This window comes from Eriocheir sinensis, chromosome 5 (genome assembly GCF_024679095.1).
Source record: "Eriocheir sinensis breed Jianghai 21 chromosome 5, ASM2467909v1, whole genome shotgun sequence".
Lineage (NCBI taxonomy): Eukaryota > Metazoa > Arthropoda > Malacostraca > Decapoda > Varunidae > Eriocheir > Eriocheir sinensis.
The window spans coordinates 4159212-4176922 of NC_066513.1; the positions used below are offsets into that span (position 1 = coordinate 4159212).

General features: G+C 48.9%; 1 protein-coding gene across 1 annotated transcript; it reads right to left on the reverse strand.

Moving 5' to 3' along the window:
- Positions 1-14991: 14991 nt before the first annotated feature.
- Positions 14992-16839, reverse strand: LOC126982815 (calphotin-like). Its single transcript, XM_050835095.1, has 3 exons — positions 16295-16839; positions 15310-15711; positions 14992-15232 (listed from the first exon to the last, which is right to left on the reverse strand). The coding sequence occupies exons 1-3, from the start codon at positions 16822-16824 to the stop codon at positions 14992-14994; spliced, it is 1173 nt and encodes a 390-aa protein (XP_050691052.1). The 5' UTR covers positions 16825-16839.
- Between the last annotated feature and the right edge of the window lie 872 nt (positions 16840-17711).

Below are 17711 nucleotides of genomic sequence, written 5' to 3' on the forward strand. Positions count from 1 at the left end.
TCAAGGCTCTTGACTACTGCCAGGAGTTCTTTCCGGGTCACGCAATAGTTTTTCTCGGCTGGGGTGAGCTTCTTGCTGAAGTAGGCCACAACCCGTTCCATGTCGGCACATGCCTGGGACAGCACTCCACCAATCCCCTCATCACTGGCATCACAATCCAGTATAAGAGGCTTAGAGGGGTCTGGGTAGGTGAGTACGGGCGAGCTGATGAGGGCCTCCTTGAGCTTCTCAAAGGCAACCTGAATTTCCGCTGTCCACTCAAACTTGCGCCCCTTCTTCGTCAGGAGGTTCAGTGGTGCAGCAATCGTAGCGAAGCCTTTCACAAACCTGCGGTAGTATGAGCACAACCCGAGGAAGCTCCGCAGCTCCTTCACGTTGGTGGGTGTCGGCCAGTCCTTTACCGCAGCCACCTTCTCAGGATCAGTGCGTACTCCAGCCTCGCTCACGATGTGTCCCAAGTATTGGACCTCCTTTTGGAACAGACAGCATTTCTTCGGGCTGAGCTTAAGGTGTGCAGCTCTAAACCGGGCGAAAACCTCTGATAGCCTTTCCATCTCCTGCTCGAAGGTCTGGCCAAAGACAATCACGTCGTCGAGGTAGATGAGTGCCGGCTTCCAGTGAAGTCCCTCCAGCATCCTCTCCATCAGCCGCTCGAACGTGGCCGGCGCGTTGGACAGACCAAAGGGCATGACCTTAAACTGCCACAGGCCTTGACCGTAGGAGAAGGCTGTTTTCTCTTTGTCCTGCTCCGCCATTTTGACTTGGTGATACCCAGACTTCATATCCAGTGTTGAAAACCATTTGGAGCCCACCAAAGCGTCGAGCGTGTCGTCGATCCGTGGGAGTGGGTATGAATCCTTGATGGTGAGATCGTTGAGGGCTCGGTAGTCCACGCAGCACCTGAGGGAACCGTCCTTTTTCCTGACGAGCACTACAGCAGACGCCCACGGGCTGCTGGACCGCTCGATTAACCCCTGTTGCCGGAGATCATCCATCACCTCATCCATCTCCTTGCGACGGGCTGGTGCCATCCTTCGAGGAGCTTGCTTCACTGGCCGGTGGCTACCTGTGTCGATGTGGTGCTCTACCAGGTCCGTACACCCCAAGTCCAGGTCTCCTGTGGAAAACACATCTGCATTCCTCACGAGAAGCTCCCTGAGCTGTTCCACTTGGGGTTCCTCTAGACACTTGGAGCTCCTGTCAAACAGGTCGCGCAGGTAGTCGGGCAGCTCCTCCTGGGGCTTCGTCAGGGTTCTCCTGCAGACACAGGTTCTTGGTTTCTGGTCGATCTCTTGGCACAACCCCACCATGGTCCCTTGTTTTATTTTCTTTGGGCTGAAGGAGACATTGGCCACGACGACAGGCACTTCCGATGCAGCAGGGTCTACCAAAGTACTGCCCACAATCACCCCGTTTTCTACCGGGCATCGACTTCCACTCTCTACCACACACAGACTAGCCGGGGGGGCACCCGTAATTTGACAGGGTAACAGCATCTCCGACCTCGGAGGAATAATGGTGGTGCGCTTGACCGTCACTGGCAGGTCTTCCTTGTTTACAGTCGTCAGTGGCACCCTCCTTCCTCCTACAGTCAGCTGCTTAGCGCGGAAGTCCAGCTCGCACCTGTGGGAGACAAGATAATCCATACCTAGGATGCAGGGGTCGTCCATGTCGGCCACGTACACAGAGAGGAACTCTTCCTTTCCTCCGAGCTCAAACTTCACGTCCACTGGGCCTCTGAGCTCTGCGTAGTGTCCTATGACTCCGCACAGTCGATGCGGCGTCTTAGGAAGCCGACGATGACTCACCACGTCAGGCCGCACCAATGTGCGTTCCGAGCCTGTGTCGACGACCACAGGCCACAACACTCCGTCAACCTTGCCCTCCACTTGGCAGCTTGTCATGGTGGTTCTCCTGCACACTGATATCTTTGGGGCATGTACAGGACAGACTGGTCGTTGCCCCCGTGAACCAGTCCTTCTTAGTTTCCCGAGTGGTGGTCCCTCGTTGGGGGCACATTTTTCCGACACTCATTCTTCCAGGGCCCCTTTTCTCCACCGGTCCAGCACTTGGGTCCTTCCCTGGGCTTCTTCTTAGCGCCACCTTCATATTCCTTCTTCCTCTTATAGCATTCGTTCTCCTTGTGCCCAACCTTCTCGCAGTTCCAGCACGTTCCTTGGAACCTGTCTGTGTCGCTGACAGCGCCCTTTCGTGCCCTAAAGCCAGAAGTCGAGTCGTCCCTGAAGCTTGACAAGCTAGACCTAACAAAGGACTCAAACTCCATGGCACGTGCCAGAGCTTCCTGCATTGATGTTGGCTTAGCTTGGTTCACTTGTATCTTCAGCTGAGGGCTGTCCAGGGCATCGATGAATTGATCACGCAGCAAAACCGTCAGCAGGTCAGGGGTGGCACCTGGGTATGCCTTGTGCGCCATGCTCTCAAGGTCCTGAGCGAGTTCCTGAAGAGACTCGCCGCGCCTCCTGTTGCGGGTTCTGAACCTAACCCTGAAGAGCTCGTTCTGGTGCTTGGTCCCATATCGTTGCTCCAGCGCCTGTGCCAGCCCGCTGTAGCTGCCCTTTGTCGCATTGTCGAGCTGAGCAAGGACCTCCAGCGCCGCCCCTTTCAGGCTAGTGGCCAGCTGTACCGTGCACTCTTGGTCATCCCATCCGTTCCGAGCTGCCAACAGCTCAAACTGAGCGCGGTAAGCCTCCCAGGAGACCTTGCCATCAAACTCCTGAGGCTTCTTTCTAACAGGCGAACCCAGCAGACTCATGGGGCTGGCGGAACTTCTTGCGGGGATAAACTCAGGCGAAACAGGGCTCAAACTACCCCGGACTTGCGTAGGAGAAGCATCTTGGGTACAACTAGCCCCTGCAGGCATTGGCTGTCCGTTTCCAGCCAAGCAGTCTTCAAGGGCCTTCACTCTGTCACTTACGTCACAAACTGCCTGTTCAGTACGGTTCACCTTTCCCTGCACTTCTAATATTTCTTTGTGTGTCGTCTCCCGTACCACCTCCATCTCTTGTTGAAGATTTGTGTGTTCTTTCTCCACTTCTATCAGGCGTTGTCCCAAGTTCGTGGTCACATCAGTCATTTCTCTTCGCACTGACTCACTTCCATCTTGTACTGCTTTAAGCTGTAGCTGTAATCCTGTGAAGCGATCTTCTAGCTGTTCTTTGAGTTCTTGGAGTGTTCCTTCTTGTTGTTGCTGTGCTCTTTCTTGTTGTTGCTGTGCTCTTTCTTGTTGTTGCTGTGCTCTTTCTTGTTGTTGCTGTGCTCTTTCTTGTTGTTCTTTGAGTTCTTGGTGTGCTCTTTCTTGTTGTTCTTTGAGTTCTTGGTGTGCTCTTTCTTGTTGTTCTTTGAGTTCTTGGAGTGTTCTTTCTTGTTGTTGCTGTGCTCTTTCTTGTTTCTCCCCCTGTAGTCTCAAGGCTTCCAAAAGTTCAGTCAACATGTCGTCCCTCTGGGCAGCTTGGGAACGAGTCTCCATGGCGAAAAAAAAAATGGCTACACTCCTGACACCAGTGTTATGCCGGACGTATTACTTGGGTTCCGTGTCGCCGTCACAAGACTCCGTGGGAGGGATATATATATATATATATATATATATATATATATATATATATATATATATATATATATATATATATATATATATATATATATATATATATATAAACACTTTGCACAACTTCTGTAGTTTAATATTCTTCCTTAGTAGTACACTTCACTCTGACTCTTCAATGACCACTAGCTTACTATGACTGGGACTGGACTCCTCTGGCCCTCTTCTCCTACATATATCCAGAACAGTACAGTCTAGAATGTTACAGTATATTTTAGATCATACAAGAACATGTAGCAAAAGTATGTGCGGGTTGGCAACACTTCCCGCCTGGCGCCTGGCCGCGCCCCGCGGGGCGCGGGCGAGGCTTTGCTCCCCGCCCCCTTGCTCGCTCTTCCCGGAGCCTTCTAGAGCCCCATGGACGCCGGGGGAAGCTTCCAACACAACAATAGGTTAAGAGAATATTGTAGAAAAATGTCTTCATCATATTATAATGACGTCGGTACCCATGGAAATGAAGACTGTGCAACCTTATCTATTAGGCTATTAAATAAAGAGGGACTTATATATAGCTCTACTTAGAAGAGTTTCTAGCTGAAGACCCATCGCATGAGCAAATAGTACCTAACCTCTCACTCTCAAACAGTAACTTTCCCCGAATGTTAAAATCTCAGAAACTAGTAATTATAATGGAAACCGGTATCAGAGTGATGCTTAGTAAATATATCTATAAAAAATAATGTTTTAACCATTAGAGTGAGTTGGGTGTGATTCAAGAGTTTTACCAAGACGTATGGCATACCAGAAGTAACATTGTTTTTATCCAAAATCTTGTAAAACGTCCAGTCCGTGAGACTGACATTTATGAGACTGTGAAATATCCATTATGAGTCTGAAGCCCTGTAGGAGAGATAACATCCAATAATATTTGCCATATGGGCGTCATCCCTCATCAACGATGTCTGGACCTCTGATGACAGACTTGTCACTTGACAGTGAAGTCAACGATTGTTTCAGCCCTTGTAGCATTCTCTCTCTTACAGTAATCTCCATAGACAGTACAGAGGGAGGGCAGTTATTATAGCAATATCTGGCATAAACCTGACCAACGAGATGGTTTCCTCCCTAAGGAGACTGACTGTTATAGCACAACTCTGTCTTCTCATCGGACTTGCAGGGAATTTATAAACATGTATCCCCTCCCCGGCCTGATGCTACAGCCGCAATCCAAGCAACAAGGCTATGCTACATTAAAAAGCAGCCGTGTCCGCTCCAAAAATAGGAAAAATGATGTTTTTGATATCTCGGTTCAAAGTTGGCGCGGTGCTCGAGGGGCCAATAATGGCTCCCAGCTGCCTGAAGCCAGCCTAGATTTCGTCTCTCAGATCACGCTAATATAACTTGTAAAAACATCGTGGTTAAAACAGTAAATCTTTAGAATTATTAGGTGCGACTCAAGACGATAAACTATCTTTTAAGTCTCCTGTACAGTTGATGGGTTCATCAGTTTCACAGAAAACTGACCTCTGTATGTGAGAGAAAAAAAAAGATATCTAATGTTAGTCTCGTAATAAACTCTTTACTATTTTTTGTTGTTACATTTTGAGTACTGCTCAGCAGTTATTTTTCTTTCTTGCAAATTTTAATCTAAAGCTCTTTGAGCGGGCATTTAATCAGGTCAAATTATATATCCGAATTTAGTCTTCAGTCTTGAGCGTCACCGCCTTACATGTTTGCTTGAGACATTTAATTATCATAGTCATCCATTACATTCAAAGCTTTCATCACATCATCAGCTAACTCGGCTAATTAGGCTGAAATTAATTGGCATATTCTGCTATTCACTTTGACGCTACTCACTTTTCTTGATTTTTTTTTTTTTCTAAGAAAATAGGAGGAAGCTCAAGGGAAAAAAGGCCTGCAATGGCGCTGCTCCCGCAAACAATGTTCAGTTGAAGTGTTAGAAATAAAGGTAAGAGTCATTTGGAGAGGTGTCTCGATACTCCCTCTTGAAAGTGTACAAGTCGCAAGCAGGAGGAAGTAAATGTCCAGGAAGGCCACATGTACCCTAGGTTTAGAATTCTCTCCCTAATAATTTAAATTCTCGATAACCTGCGGTAGTTAACACACACGCAGCTCACGCCCATCATGGCAGCAGGCTAGAAGTGACTTTCTTTGAGGCACTTAATGAGGTCAATAGCCCCCTATTGAAGTGATTTTATATTAAATTTCTTTTTATATTTTCATTCATGGGTCCCCTTTCTGGGACCCAATTGGGTATATACAAATATCCATATAGGCTGACCTTCCTGGCCTATACACATTTTTTTTTTTTACAACAAAGGAGACAGCTCAAGGGCAAAAAAAAAAAAAAACAATAAAAAAAAAAAGCCCGCTACTCGCTGCTCCCAAAAAAGAATCAAAAGAGGTGGCCGCAAGAAAGGTCAATTACGGGAGAAGTGTCCTGATACCCTCCTCTTGAAAGAGTTCAAGTCGTAGGCAGGAGGAAATACAGATGAAGGAAGATTGTTCCAGAGTTTACCAGCGTGAGGGATGAAAGAGTGAAGATGCTGGTTAACTCTTGCATAAGGGTTTTGGACAGTATAGGGATAAGCATGAGTAGAAAGTCGTGTGCAGCGGGGCCGCGGGAGGGGGGGAGGCATGCAGTTAGCAAGTTCAGAAGAGCAGTCAGCGTGGAAATATCGATAGATGATAGAAAGAGAGGCAACATCGCGGCGGAATTTAAGAGGTAGAAGACTATCAGTAGGAGGAGGAAAGCTGATGAGACGAAGAGCCATAGACTCCACTCTGTCCAGAAGAGCTGTCCACGTGAGATGCATACTCCATACGAGGGCGGACATGGCCCCTGTATATGGATAGCAACTGCGCGGGGGAGAAGAACTGGCGGAGACGATACAGAACGCCCAACCTCTAGGAAGCTGATTTAGCGAGAGTCGAAATATGAAGTTTCCAGTTGAGATTTTGAGTTAAGGATAGACTGAGGATGTTTAGTGTTGAAGAAGGTGACAGCTGAGTGTTGTCGAAGAATAGGGGATAGGTGTTTGGAAGATTGTGTCGAGTTGATAGGTGGAGAAATTGAGTTTTTGAGGCATTGAAGGACACAAAGTTCCTTCTGCCCCAATCGGAAATGATAGCAAGGTCTGAGGTTAAGCGTTCTGCAGCCTCCAGTCTGGAGTCGTGTACTTCCTGTTGTGATGGTCTTCTATTGAAAGAAGTTGAATAATGCAGAGTGGAGTCGTCGGCGTATGAGTGGACAGGACAGTTTGTTATAGAAAGAAGATCATTGATGAATAACAGGAAGAGAGTGGGTGACAGGACAGAGCCTTGTGGAACGACACTGTCGATAGGTTTAGGGGAAGAGCAGTGACCGTCTACCACCGCAGAGATAGAACGGCCGGAAAGGAAACTGGAGATAAAGGAACAGAGAGAGAGGGATAGAATCCGAAAGAGGGCAGTTTAGAAAGCAAAGACTGGTGCCAGACTCTATCGAAGGCTTTCGATATGTCTAGCGCAACGGAGAAAGTTTCACCGAAACGGCTAAGAGAGGATGACCAAGAGTCAGTTAATAGAGCAAGAAGATCGCCAGTAGAACGCCCTTTGCGGAATCCATACTGGCGATCAGATAGAAGGTTAGAAGTGGAAAGGTGCTTTTGAATCTTCCGGTTAAGGATTGATTCAAAAGATTTAGATAGACAGGAAAGTAAAGCTATAAGGCGGTAGTTTGAGGGATTGGAACGGTCACCCTTCTTAGGCACAGGCTGTACAAAAGCATACTTCCAGCAGGAAGGAAAGGTAGATGTTGATAGACAGAGACGAAAGAGTTTGACCAGGCAGGGTGTCAGCACAGAAGCACAGTTTTTAAGGACAATAGGAGGCTTTCCATCAGGTCCATAAGCCTTCTGAGAGTTGAGGCCAGAGAGGGCATAGAAAACATCATTTGGAAGAATCTTAATAACAGGCATAAAGGAGTCAAAGGGGGGATGAGTAGGAGGAATATGCCCAGAATCGTCCAGGGTGGAATTCTTACAGAAAGTTTGAGCGAAGAGTTCAGCTTTAGAGACAGATGAGACGGCAGTGCTGCCGTCAGGGTTAAGGATAGGAGGGAAAGAGGAAGAAGCGAAATTCGAGGAGATATTTTCGGCTAAATGCCAGAAGTCACAGGAAGAATTAGAAGAAGCAAGGTGTTGACATTTTCTATTAATGAAAGAAGTTTTGGTAAGTCGGAGAATAGATTTGGCACGATTCCGTAATAGGTAATACTGAATTTATGGTAGCCGCCTCGCTCGAGGTTAATGCTTTCATTGTCCATCGTGTTGTGTTTTGGTCTTTGAATGCAGTTCAGTAACTAATAGCTTCCAGGAAATTAAAGAAACTTTATTAGAATGATTTAAAAATTTAGGAGCTCCGCCTAGCACATCGCGTTTTGGCACCTGAGGGGGGGCCAAGTTAGGGTAAATTTAATTAAATTACATCATATTGATTAGATATAGTTTGATTAGATTTGCTAAGCCTGTTCGGCAGTGGAAAAGTGGGCGGAGCTAGACCAGTGCGGAGCGTGTATGGGACTGATTTTGTTCAGACGTGGCATCATGAGGTGGCCGGAGCATACTCCGGTCGTGTTTACCAATTTGTGAGGCGTAGCTTGGCAACCTGCCCGTGTATGGGTCTAAAGGCGGCCACAAACGCACACGTCAGCCTGTCCGGCCGCCTGCACAGGCTGGCCTAATTAAAAAGAAAAAAAGAAAAAAAAAAAAAACGACCCCACACGGCTGACTGACCTGTTCTCGCTCGTGTCCGCCGAGGAAACTTGAAGTAATGTTCTATTTTACTGAATTAAATGCTGCTTGATTAACATACAACTTTTACTTATTACATAGTTGATACTTATAGAAGCTATAAAATAAAAATGCATGAGGAATTCAGTTCATGTTCTCAAAGATGTAGGCTACCACCAGCGATAACCTGCACTGCAGTGTCAGTCCATTGAAGGGGGTAGGCTATAGACCAGGGGGTGGGGAGGCAAGGCGCCCACTACTGGCGTGGTGCACTGGTTAAACACGCTGCTCGCCATTATCAATCATTGGTCAGGCCGAAGGCTTGTTTTTTTTATTTTTTATCTCCCGCCGACAAGGAGCGGTTACCGTTCCATTTTAAGCAAGAGAGATGGCTGTGTGCGAGGTCCTAGCTTTGCCCATAGATTTATTCAGCGCTCCAAAGCTCTCCCGGGAGTGTGTCGGCCGATTATCACAAATCCAGCAAGTGATCATACGGAGAGTGAATTACCCTACAACGCCATCACCGGGTCCCCTCACCCAAGTCATCATGTAGGCCACCTTATCATCATACGTAACTGAAGGTAAGATTCATTGACTTTACCGAAAACGTTAAAGGCTAAACCTTGTACCGGTCATAAATTCTAAGTTGATGAACCAACCAATACCGCGTTTTTATCTTGTTTAACCCTCGTATGGAAAATCATTTCTAATCAGCGTGTACATGCTCCCAAAAATGTTTGATGTGGATAATTAACACTATGAACTGAACTGAACTTAGGTGCTGCCTGACTACCTCCTCCGGTATGCGGGTGAAGTGTTTTCACCTCAGGGAACTAGACGTCCCTGCCCTGCATAGTCTCAGGTCACCCTTGGACAAGGTGTAATACCTGATCTGTCTCCCGTGCCAGGGTCACGGAGAAGCCTCTGGGCAGTAGCAGTGGTGGATTGGACTGCAGGCAGAGGATCTCTTTATGAGACAATGTCTGGAGTTCCAGGGTCCTAGTCAGCTGGACCGTGCCTAATTATTTAGGCCTCCGGTGTAGAGGAGTGTGGCGACCTCTACACTAAAAAGCCTCCCTGGGAACCAGTTGTCGGTGTGAGCTCCCCGTCCCTCCCCTCTATCGACGGTACTTCCATCCCTATTCTGCATAACAGCTGGTTCTTGTTTTCTCCTGAAAGAGATGTCTTCCGTGGGCCATTTGAGGTTGTACCTCCCGGCTTCTAGGTGGAGTTTCTGAGGGTTTTCTTATACTCAAGGAATATTTCAGCTTTTTGGTCTCTCAGGAAGGGCGTCTGATACTCTCTAGAGTGCCTTCGAACCTTAAGTGTGACGTCTGTCCCGGACGATTTGCAGCTCGGTACTTCCAGCTGAGTAGAACTTGCCGCCTCTGCGTTCAAATATTACAACTTCAGAAGGCTGTGACTGAGTGGAAAGTCAAACATAATGATCTTGAAAAGAAATTCGAAGCCCTTCAGGAATTTGTTGCAAGTAATGTGGCAATGACTCCACTGTCGATGGTGGAGAGGCCCTCCACCGAGACTGTGCCCTCTCCAGACGAATCTCCTGTTTCACGGGAAGACGTGTTGCCTGCCTCACAGGCTAACCCCCAGCCTGCCTCACAAGCTAACCCCCAGCCTGCCTCACAGGCTAACCCCCAGCCTGCCTCACAGGTTAACCCCCAGCCTGTCTCACAGGACAACCGCCAGCCTGCCTCACAGGACAACCGCCAGCCTGCCTCACAGGACAACCGCCAGTCTGCCTCACAGGACAACCGCCAGCCTGCCTCACAGGCTGACCCCCAGCCTGCCTCACAGGCTGACCCCCAGCCTGCCTCACAGGCTAACCCCCAGCCTGCCTCACAGGCTAACCCCCAGCCTGCTTCACAGGCTAACTCCCAGCCTGCCTCACAGGACAACTTCCAGCCTGCCCCACTTAACGCTTCTCTTCCTGCTTTACAGGATGTCGGGTTCCAACCTGTAAGGAATGGAGCCAAACCGAAGCAGGCAACCAAGGATTTACTGACCCCCACTACCTTTAATAGGTTCCAGGTGCTGGCAGATACCATGGAGGATGAGTTTGAGACTCGCCTAGTTGGGGACTCCATGGTGCGTGGCCAGCTGGTTGAGTTCTGTGGTCGGTCATCAAACGGCCACAGAAAACGTTACTGCTATCCAGCTGCCAGACTGGACAACATCACTGCAGCGTGCGATGATGTCACGAGAAATGCCGACCGAAACTCCCTCTTTGTCATTCACGCGGGGACAAATGACGTAAAGACAACCCGTTCAGAGGAACTGTTTGAGAAATACCGCCGCATGATCAAGCAGTATAAACGTAAAACGGATGCCAGTAACATTATAATCTCAGGAATCCTCCCGAGGGTCGGTGCCGAATCTAGCTTTTACAGTAAGGCCTTCAGCACAAATAACAGACTTCAGTCCCTTTGCTCACAAGAAGACGTCCAGTTCACTAACTTGTGGAACAGTTTTTACTACGATTCAGACTTGTTCCTTGCTGATGGCATACACTTAAACCCTTTTGGAGCAGCCCGTTTCGGGAGGCTGCTCTGTGACCAAGTGGCTCTTCGAAAGCCAAAAAACGTGGAGGCGAGAACACCAGCAGCTCCACCGTAAGGGAGCACTCAACCCGCGAAACCCCCGACTCGAATCACATTAAAGCTTGCTATATAAACACTCGTAGCCTACGTAACAAATTTGAAGACTTAGAAGTCCTCGCAGCTACAAACCATTATCACATCATCGGAGTCACAGAATCTTAGATAGACACTTTAAATAGAGATTTCATTGCGGAATATAGATTACCGGGATATACCATCTTTAGTCATGAAAGAGAGAACAGACGGGGTGGAGTCGTTATCTTTTATATCCACAACTCTCTCCATCCAGTATCTGTGAAAACAGATATTATAACCAATGTAGACACGGTCTTCATTGAAATTGAAAATAAATCTCGTTAAATAGTAATTGGACTTATCTACAGACCGCCAGGGCAGACTCTTGATATCGACCACGCATTATGTGAAATTATTATTAGAAACAAGTAGCAGTTGCGAGGCAGTAATTGTTGGGAACTTTAACTTGCCAGTGGAAAGATGGGGAGAACCGTTGAACTGTCATACAGGGCTCGACCTGTACACAAATTTACTAGAAAGTGATTTACATCAACACGTTCAAGAACCGACTCGGGAAAATAATATACTTGACCTTATCTTTTCAACGACAGCTGATCTAGTTAACGAAATAAATGTTGGTCCAATTTTTAGTTCTAGCGATCACCGAACAATCACATTCAGCATCAATATGAAAGAAAGTAAAGTAACTCCTAGTAAAGAAAAGGTGCCTGATTATCAGATAGCGAATTTCGTAAGACTCCGATCAATTCTAAATAATTCTGACTGGACTGAAATCTCAGCGGAAACAGATATTGATAAATCTTGGGGGGCCTTTACCACAATATTGAACAATGCCATAAGCATATGAGTACCCTATCGCAACAGACGTTCAGCTTTTAAGAAGAAACCCAAATGGTGGAATAACGATATCAAAATAGCCTATCTCTTAAAAAACGCGCATACAGTAGACACATATCAACTCAAGAGTGAGGCTGACAAACAATAGAGTTGGACAGAACTCGCCGCGAAACCAAGAAATTAATAAAACGAAGCAAGAAAAATCTTGAAGAATATATAGCGGAAACTAGTAAATCTAATTTTTTAGCTATGTAAATAATAAAAAAAGTCACTCACTTGTGGTATCGGACCGCTTGCTAATGAAAATGGTAACCACACGAACGATGAAAATGAAAGGGCTACAATCCTAATAACTTTTTCGCATCCGTATTTACCGACGAAGATTGTTTATCACCTCAACCGCCGGAGGTTAGAAGGACCGAAAAGATGTTAAGTGGCGTGCTCATCGTAGAAAGTGACATTTTATACACAATTGAAAAGATTAAAGTGATTGATTGATTGATAGTTTATTGTTGCAGGTAAACAACAAGGGAGAAGGGAGGAACATGCCATCCCAACCCCCAGGCAGGACAGAGTGTGATTATACAACTATTAATACACGTGTAGGTAGCACCATGAAATTAAAAAGATACAATGGTAGGAAGGAAAGCACAACAAGGGAGGGGGCAGTACCTCCCCCTGGACAATAAGACAATAAAATGTGGGGACGGAGAACATTGCCCAAGCACTAGATGGGAATGAATACAGAGATAGAGTAAATACTAGTCCTTAAAGTGAAATACTGCAGAGATCACAGCCTTGTATAGCACGGCAGTAGTTCAGGCTGCCACACACGGCATCACCACCTTGGTGCAAACTGAGGGTGTTCTTTGAGGATAGCAGGGAGGACATCATGGTTCAGGAGCCAACAAATTGTCTGGGGCAGGTCAAGGCAGTCCCGTGGCTTAAACTTAGCAATGAGAGGGCATTCCATGACATAGTGATGCAGTGTGTGGCCCCTCGGCCTGGCACAGAGCGTGCAGCAGACACCAGGGGAGTTACTAACCTCCCAGTAGTACCTATAGCCTAGCCTAAGGCGCATTGCTACCACATCCTGAGGGGCACTGTGTCGCCCATAGGGGTAAACACAGCGCTGGGAGACACTAACATAGTGGAGGCTGCTGGCGCTGCCATTGTCACAGCAGTGTCTGAGTTGGGTAGCAATGCTATCACGTGAATAATGCCTAAGTCTATTCTTAACATAGCTAAGCGTATAGTCAGTGCCAGGGTCCACTGTGTCATCCTGAAGGGCTCGTCGAGCAAGGCAGTCTGCCTTCTCATTGAGCTGGATGCCCACATGAGAGGGCACCCAGGTGAAGTGGACCGTGGCACCTGCGGCCTCAAGGGCACGGACGGCAGTCAGGCACTTAGCTACAAGATCACAGTCGGCAGGGAGGAGGACACAAGTTCATGCAATGCAGCCTGGCTATCGACAAACAAGTAGACATTTTCGTGCAAAGCTGCTACAGTGTGGAGAGCCTCAAGGATGGCATACAGCTCAGCCCGGGTCGAGGACAGGTACCCCGGCAGCCGCCTGGTAACCTCAATGTCAGTGTACTGGGTGGGGGAAGCGTAATCCCGGATAAACACGCCACAGCCCGACCTGCTGCCATCTACGGAGCCATCACAGTACACATGGACAGCCCGAACACGGGGGTACTTGGACAGTTTGACCATGAAGTGATCCTGGAGGACATGGGGAAGCCAATCACGTTTAGGGAAAGGTAGTTGTTCAACTTCTACACTGACACGATAGGGAGGGCAGGCAGGTTGGGCCGGGAAGTAAACTAGGCCTAAGCACGCTTCTAACACACCCGTCTCTGCTAACATGAGATAAATTTTCCTAAGGTAGGAGGTAACAGGAGCCCTGGAGTCACGGTGCAGAGTTACCAGTGCCTGGTGAAGGGGCACTGCACCAGCACGAAGCAGGCGGCTGACGGTGCGACAAGTAATTTCCCAGATTCTGTCCACAACACGAGGCAGATTCAGTTCTGCCCTCATGACCTCAAGTTTTGCAGTTCTGGGGCACCCCAGAATGAGGCGCATGGCCTCATTTTGAATAAGTTCCAAGGGGTGAAGTTGTGCCGCACTAAACTGTACCAAAACAGGGGCAGCATAATCAATGAGGGACCTGACGACAGAAAGGTAAAACATCCTGAGGACAGGGATGCCGACTCCAAGGCCCCTGTTAGCCAAAACCTTAAGAGGAGCTAACCTAGGAAGGCCGATGTCCTGAACATGACCGACGCTCTGCACAGATTTCTTGAAGCTGACAAGGGCGCCTAAGTACTTGTGTGTAGGAACTTGAGCTAAAGGAGTGCTATTAACACTGGGCAGGTGAGAAACTCTCCTCCCACTGGCTTTAAATTTCGTCTTATTTTCATTGATGACAAGGCCCATTTGTTCACACAGCACTGACAGCTGCTCCAAAGCTAAACTGAGAAGAGCAGGACTACTGCATTGCACAAGGATGTCATCCGCATAGATAATGACCTGAGTGTTGCCCGGAAAGGGCCACCGAGCAATTTTGTCCATTAAAATGTTGAAAAGCATGGGGCTGAGGACACCCCCTTGCGGTGTGCCCAGCTCAAACACTTCCTCCGTGGAGGAAGCACCCTGGAAGACGACTTGCGCCCTCCTACCATACAAATAGTCCCTGATCCAGCTTAAGAGTCTTCCACGGACACCCTGCAGAGTGAGTTCCTCCATTATGACATCCTTGTTGGCCCTATCAAAGGCCCTTTTAAGTCCACAAAGCGCGACAATTCACGTCTGGATTACTAAGGCACTTAAGAAAACAGTCACTTGTGGAACGGCCCTTCATAAACCCATGTAAGTTTGGGGAGAGCCGGTCCCCCAGCTTATAGAGAAGTCTGTTCAAGATCACCCGCTCTAACAGTTTACACACACAGCTCGTCCAGGAGATAGGGCGAAAGGTGCCATCACCCTTGGGGATGGGAACGATCAATGCAGCTTTCCACGGAGGGAGGCAACCTGCGGCAAACGACATGTTGAACAGGTCAAGCAGGGGTTGTCACCTTGCACAACGAGTAAGGCATTAAGAATGTCGTAAGTCAACCCGTCGTGGCCCAGGGGCTGTCGACTAGCCATGTTTGACGGCAAGAAGGAGTTCATCGTGGGTAATGGGGACACATGTGTCATCCAGAAGTGTGACGTGGTGCTGAACGAGGGCCATCCGCCGCTCCCTGTGGCGGGCAAGTTCGGCCTGGTGTTGTGCAGGGAGACCACCAAGGGAGGAGGCCCTCTGCCACTGGCGCATCAGGTCCTGGGCCCGGCCCGCAGGGTCAGAGTCACTCACCAGCCGTTTGGTCCTCCCTCTCACCCTGTTGACATGGTGCCAAACCTCCGCAGGGAGCGGGTCTTACGCACGCTGGCAAGGAAGGCGACCCAGTGTCGTGACCGGGCCTCTTGTCTGAGTTCAGTGAGGTGGCGCGCCACAGCGACCATGGCATCGCGGGCAGCCCGATCGGCTGGGTCCTGCTGCCAGCGCCGATGGTACGAGGCAAGGGTGCGCTGACAGTTGGAGACAGCCGGGTCCGAGGCGTAGGTCTGCAGGCGGCGCTTGGCGGGCCTTGGAGGGGCCCTGCCAGCTGCAACAAAACTCTCGACGGTGTCCAGCAGGCCGTGGTACAGCGAGGCGGCGTCGGTAAAGGATCCCTTCACAGTATGGTACCACGCCCCGACTTCGGCAACGAGGCGCGGCATCCGGGCAGCAGGGACAGCCAACCGCTTCCGGGACACAGCAGGGGCAGGCTGGATCGGGATGGTCGTCTCCAGGGCAAAGTGGTCACTCAGCAAACACCTGGAAATAAGGGTCTGGGCAGTAAAAGCTGGCATGTTAAAGAGAGTGACATAGTCTAACCTGCCCCCCTGAACATGTGTGGGCACATTATCCCCCGTGAGGACAGCCGTCTCGGAGGCATCAAGGAAGGCCTTGCAGCGGACACCATTGACATTATTGGTGCGGTGACTACCAAGATCTCGGTGGCGAGAGTTAAGATCCCCCATAAGAACAGTCGGCTCCTCATGAACATAATCAGGAAAGTTAGCAAGATTTAAAGCCCCCGCATGAACATACGTGTTAACAAAAAATAGGGTTTCACCCATATGGAGTAAAGAAACAGTGATATATTCAATGCCCTCATTAATACCCATGTCCTCAAAAACTATCGCCGTCCCCTGTCTGACATACGTAGCCATCCCCCGGGTACTGCCTGCTGCGCCATCTAAGACATATAAATCATACCCCCTCAGGTCCGACACCCGTGGCCCAACCTCCTGAAGAGCAACGATATCTGGCCTATGAGTGATGACATAGGAGTGAAGGTCAGTGAAGCGGGCATGTAGCCCGTTGACATTCCAAGTTAAGAGGCGGACACACTCACTGGTCAGGAGGGGGTGGTTGCCGGTCAAGGAGTGGGGTGATCCGATGATGGAGCTCAGCCACCTGCTGAGTCAGGGAAGCAAACTGCGCCAGCAGCACCTGGAGTGTGGCCTCCCACTGCAGTGGAGGATCAGCAGGTGAAGGTGAAGGACCCGTCTGGCCATGGCGAGGTTCGGCCGTTCCCTCGGCAGCTGCAGTCACCACAGCCGGTGGGGTTGCAGGGGTGTTCTGCATCTGGCCCGCAGGGGGAACCACACTGTCCCCACTATCGGCGTCCATGGCCTCACCAGCAGACGGCAGGGCAGGGCACGGGGCCGAGGCTGAAGCTGGAGCAGGGGCCGGGATGGAGGAGATCTCACGCACAGGCGGGGGCGTGGAGACTCGCTGCTCCAAGGCCGCCACCCTGGAGATCGTTGCAGCCAGCGTCTCCTGCAGCTGGGTGACTGCAGCGAGGATCTGATGGAGGACAGGGGTCGACCCAGCGACAGCGGGGGAACTGGCAGCCGGCACAGGGGGGACGGCAATATCCATATAAGACTCAGGTCAACCTACAGATATTTCTCAACCAGTGGGTGGAGCCTTCGAGCAGAGCCGCGTGACGTCAAGGGAGGCCCTTCCCTCGCCCCTACCCCTACTCCCTCTCGTTTTCTTTCGTCCAATGCGTTCTCTTAATGATATTTAGGGGGGACTAACCTCTCCTGTGTCGGGCTTAAGAGTAGTGTCTCTATATCTATCACAATATAAATGGGTTCATACTTCCCTTTATGCTAGTGGTGGCCGTTTAGGTTAGGGTGCGTGTGCTCCGCCTGATGGTGCACCGTGGCGGAGGTTCGAACCCCAGTTACCCAACCACGAACATCGATCGTTTCTATATGGTCTTTGTCGCCTAGAAACAGGACAAATCACTTCATTGGAAGGGGATTCCCCTCGATATTACTTGCTTTGGGGACGATTTAATCCCTTGATCATACTTCCCTTACATAGGTAGAAGGAACAGAATCAGTTGTTTTAGTTCTTAGCCATTAGGGAGAAACCCTCGAAGAAATAATTATGTATACGCCTTGGAATGTCACAAAAGTATTTCCTTGTTCCTGATGGTTGGTGTGGTTTCCATGCCTCGTTACTAATCAGATGTGCACATTATTTCTCTCTCTCTCTCTCTCTCTCTCTCTCTCTCTCTCTCTCTCTCTCTCTCTCTCTCTCTCAATGACACATCTTTTACCTTCCCACAATCATTCTAACCTTTTTTTCATTATTTTCCCCTGTGATCTCTCTCTCATCGTTATTGATAAAGGTGAAAAAAGGCATTGTTTATTATATTAATTAGTGTTACTTTAAGTACATTGATTGATTGATTTTATGGAAGTAAATAAATGTGCCACATCTGAGAGCATATGTCACAGTGGCGGATCTACGGG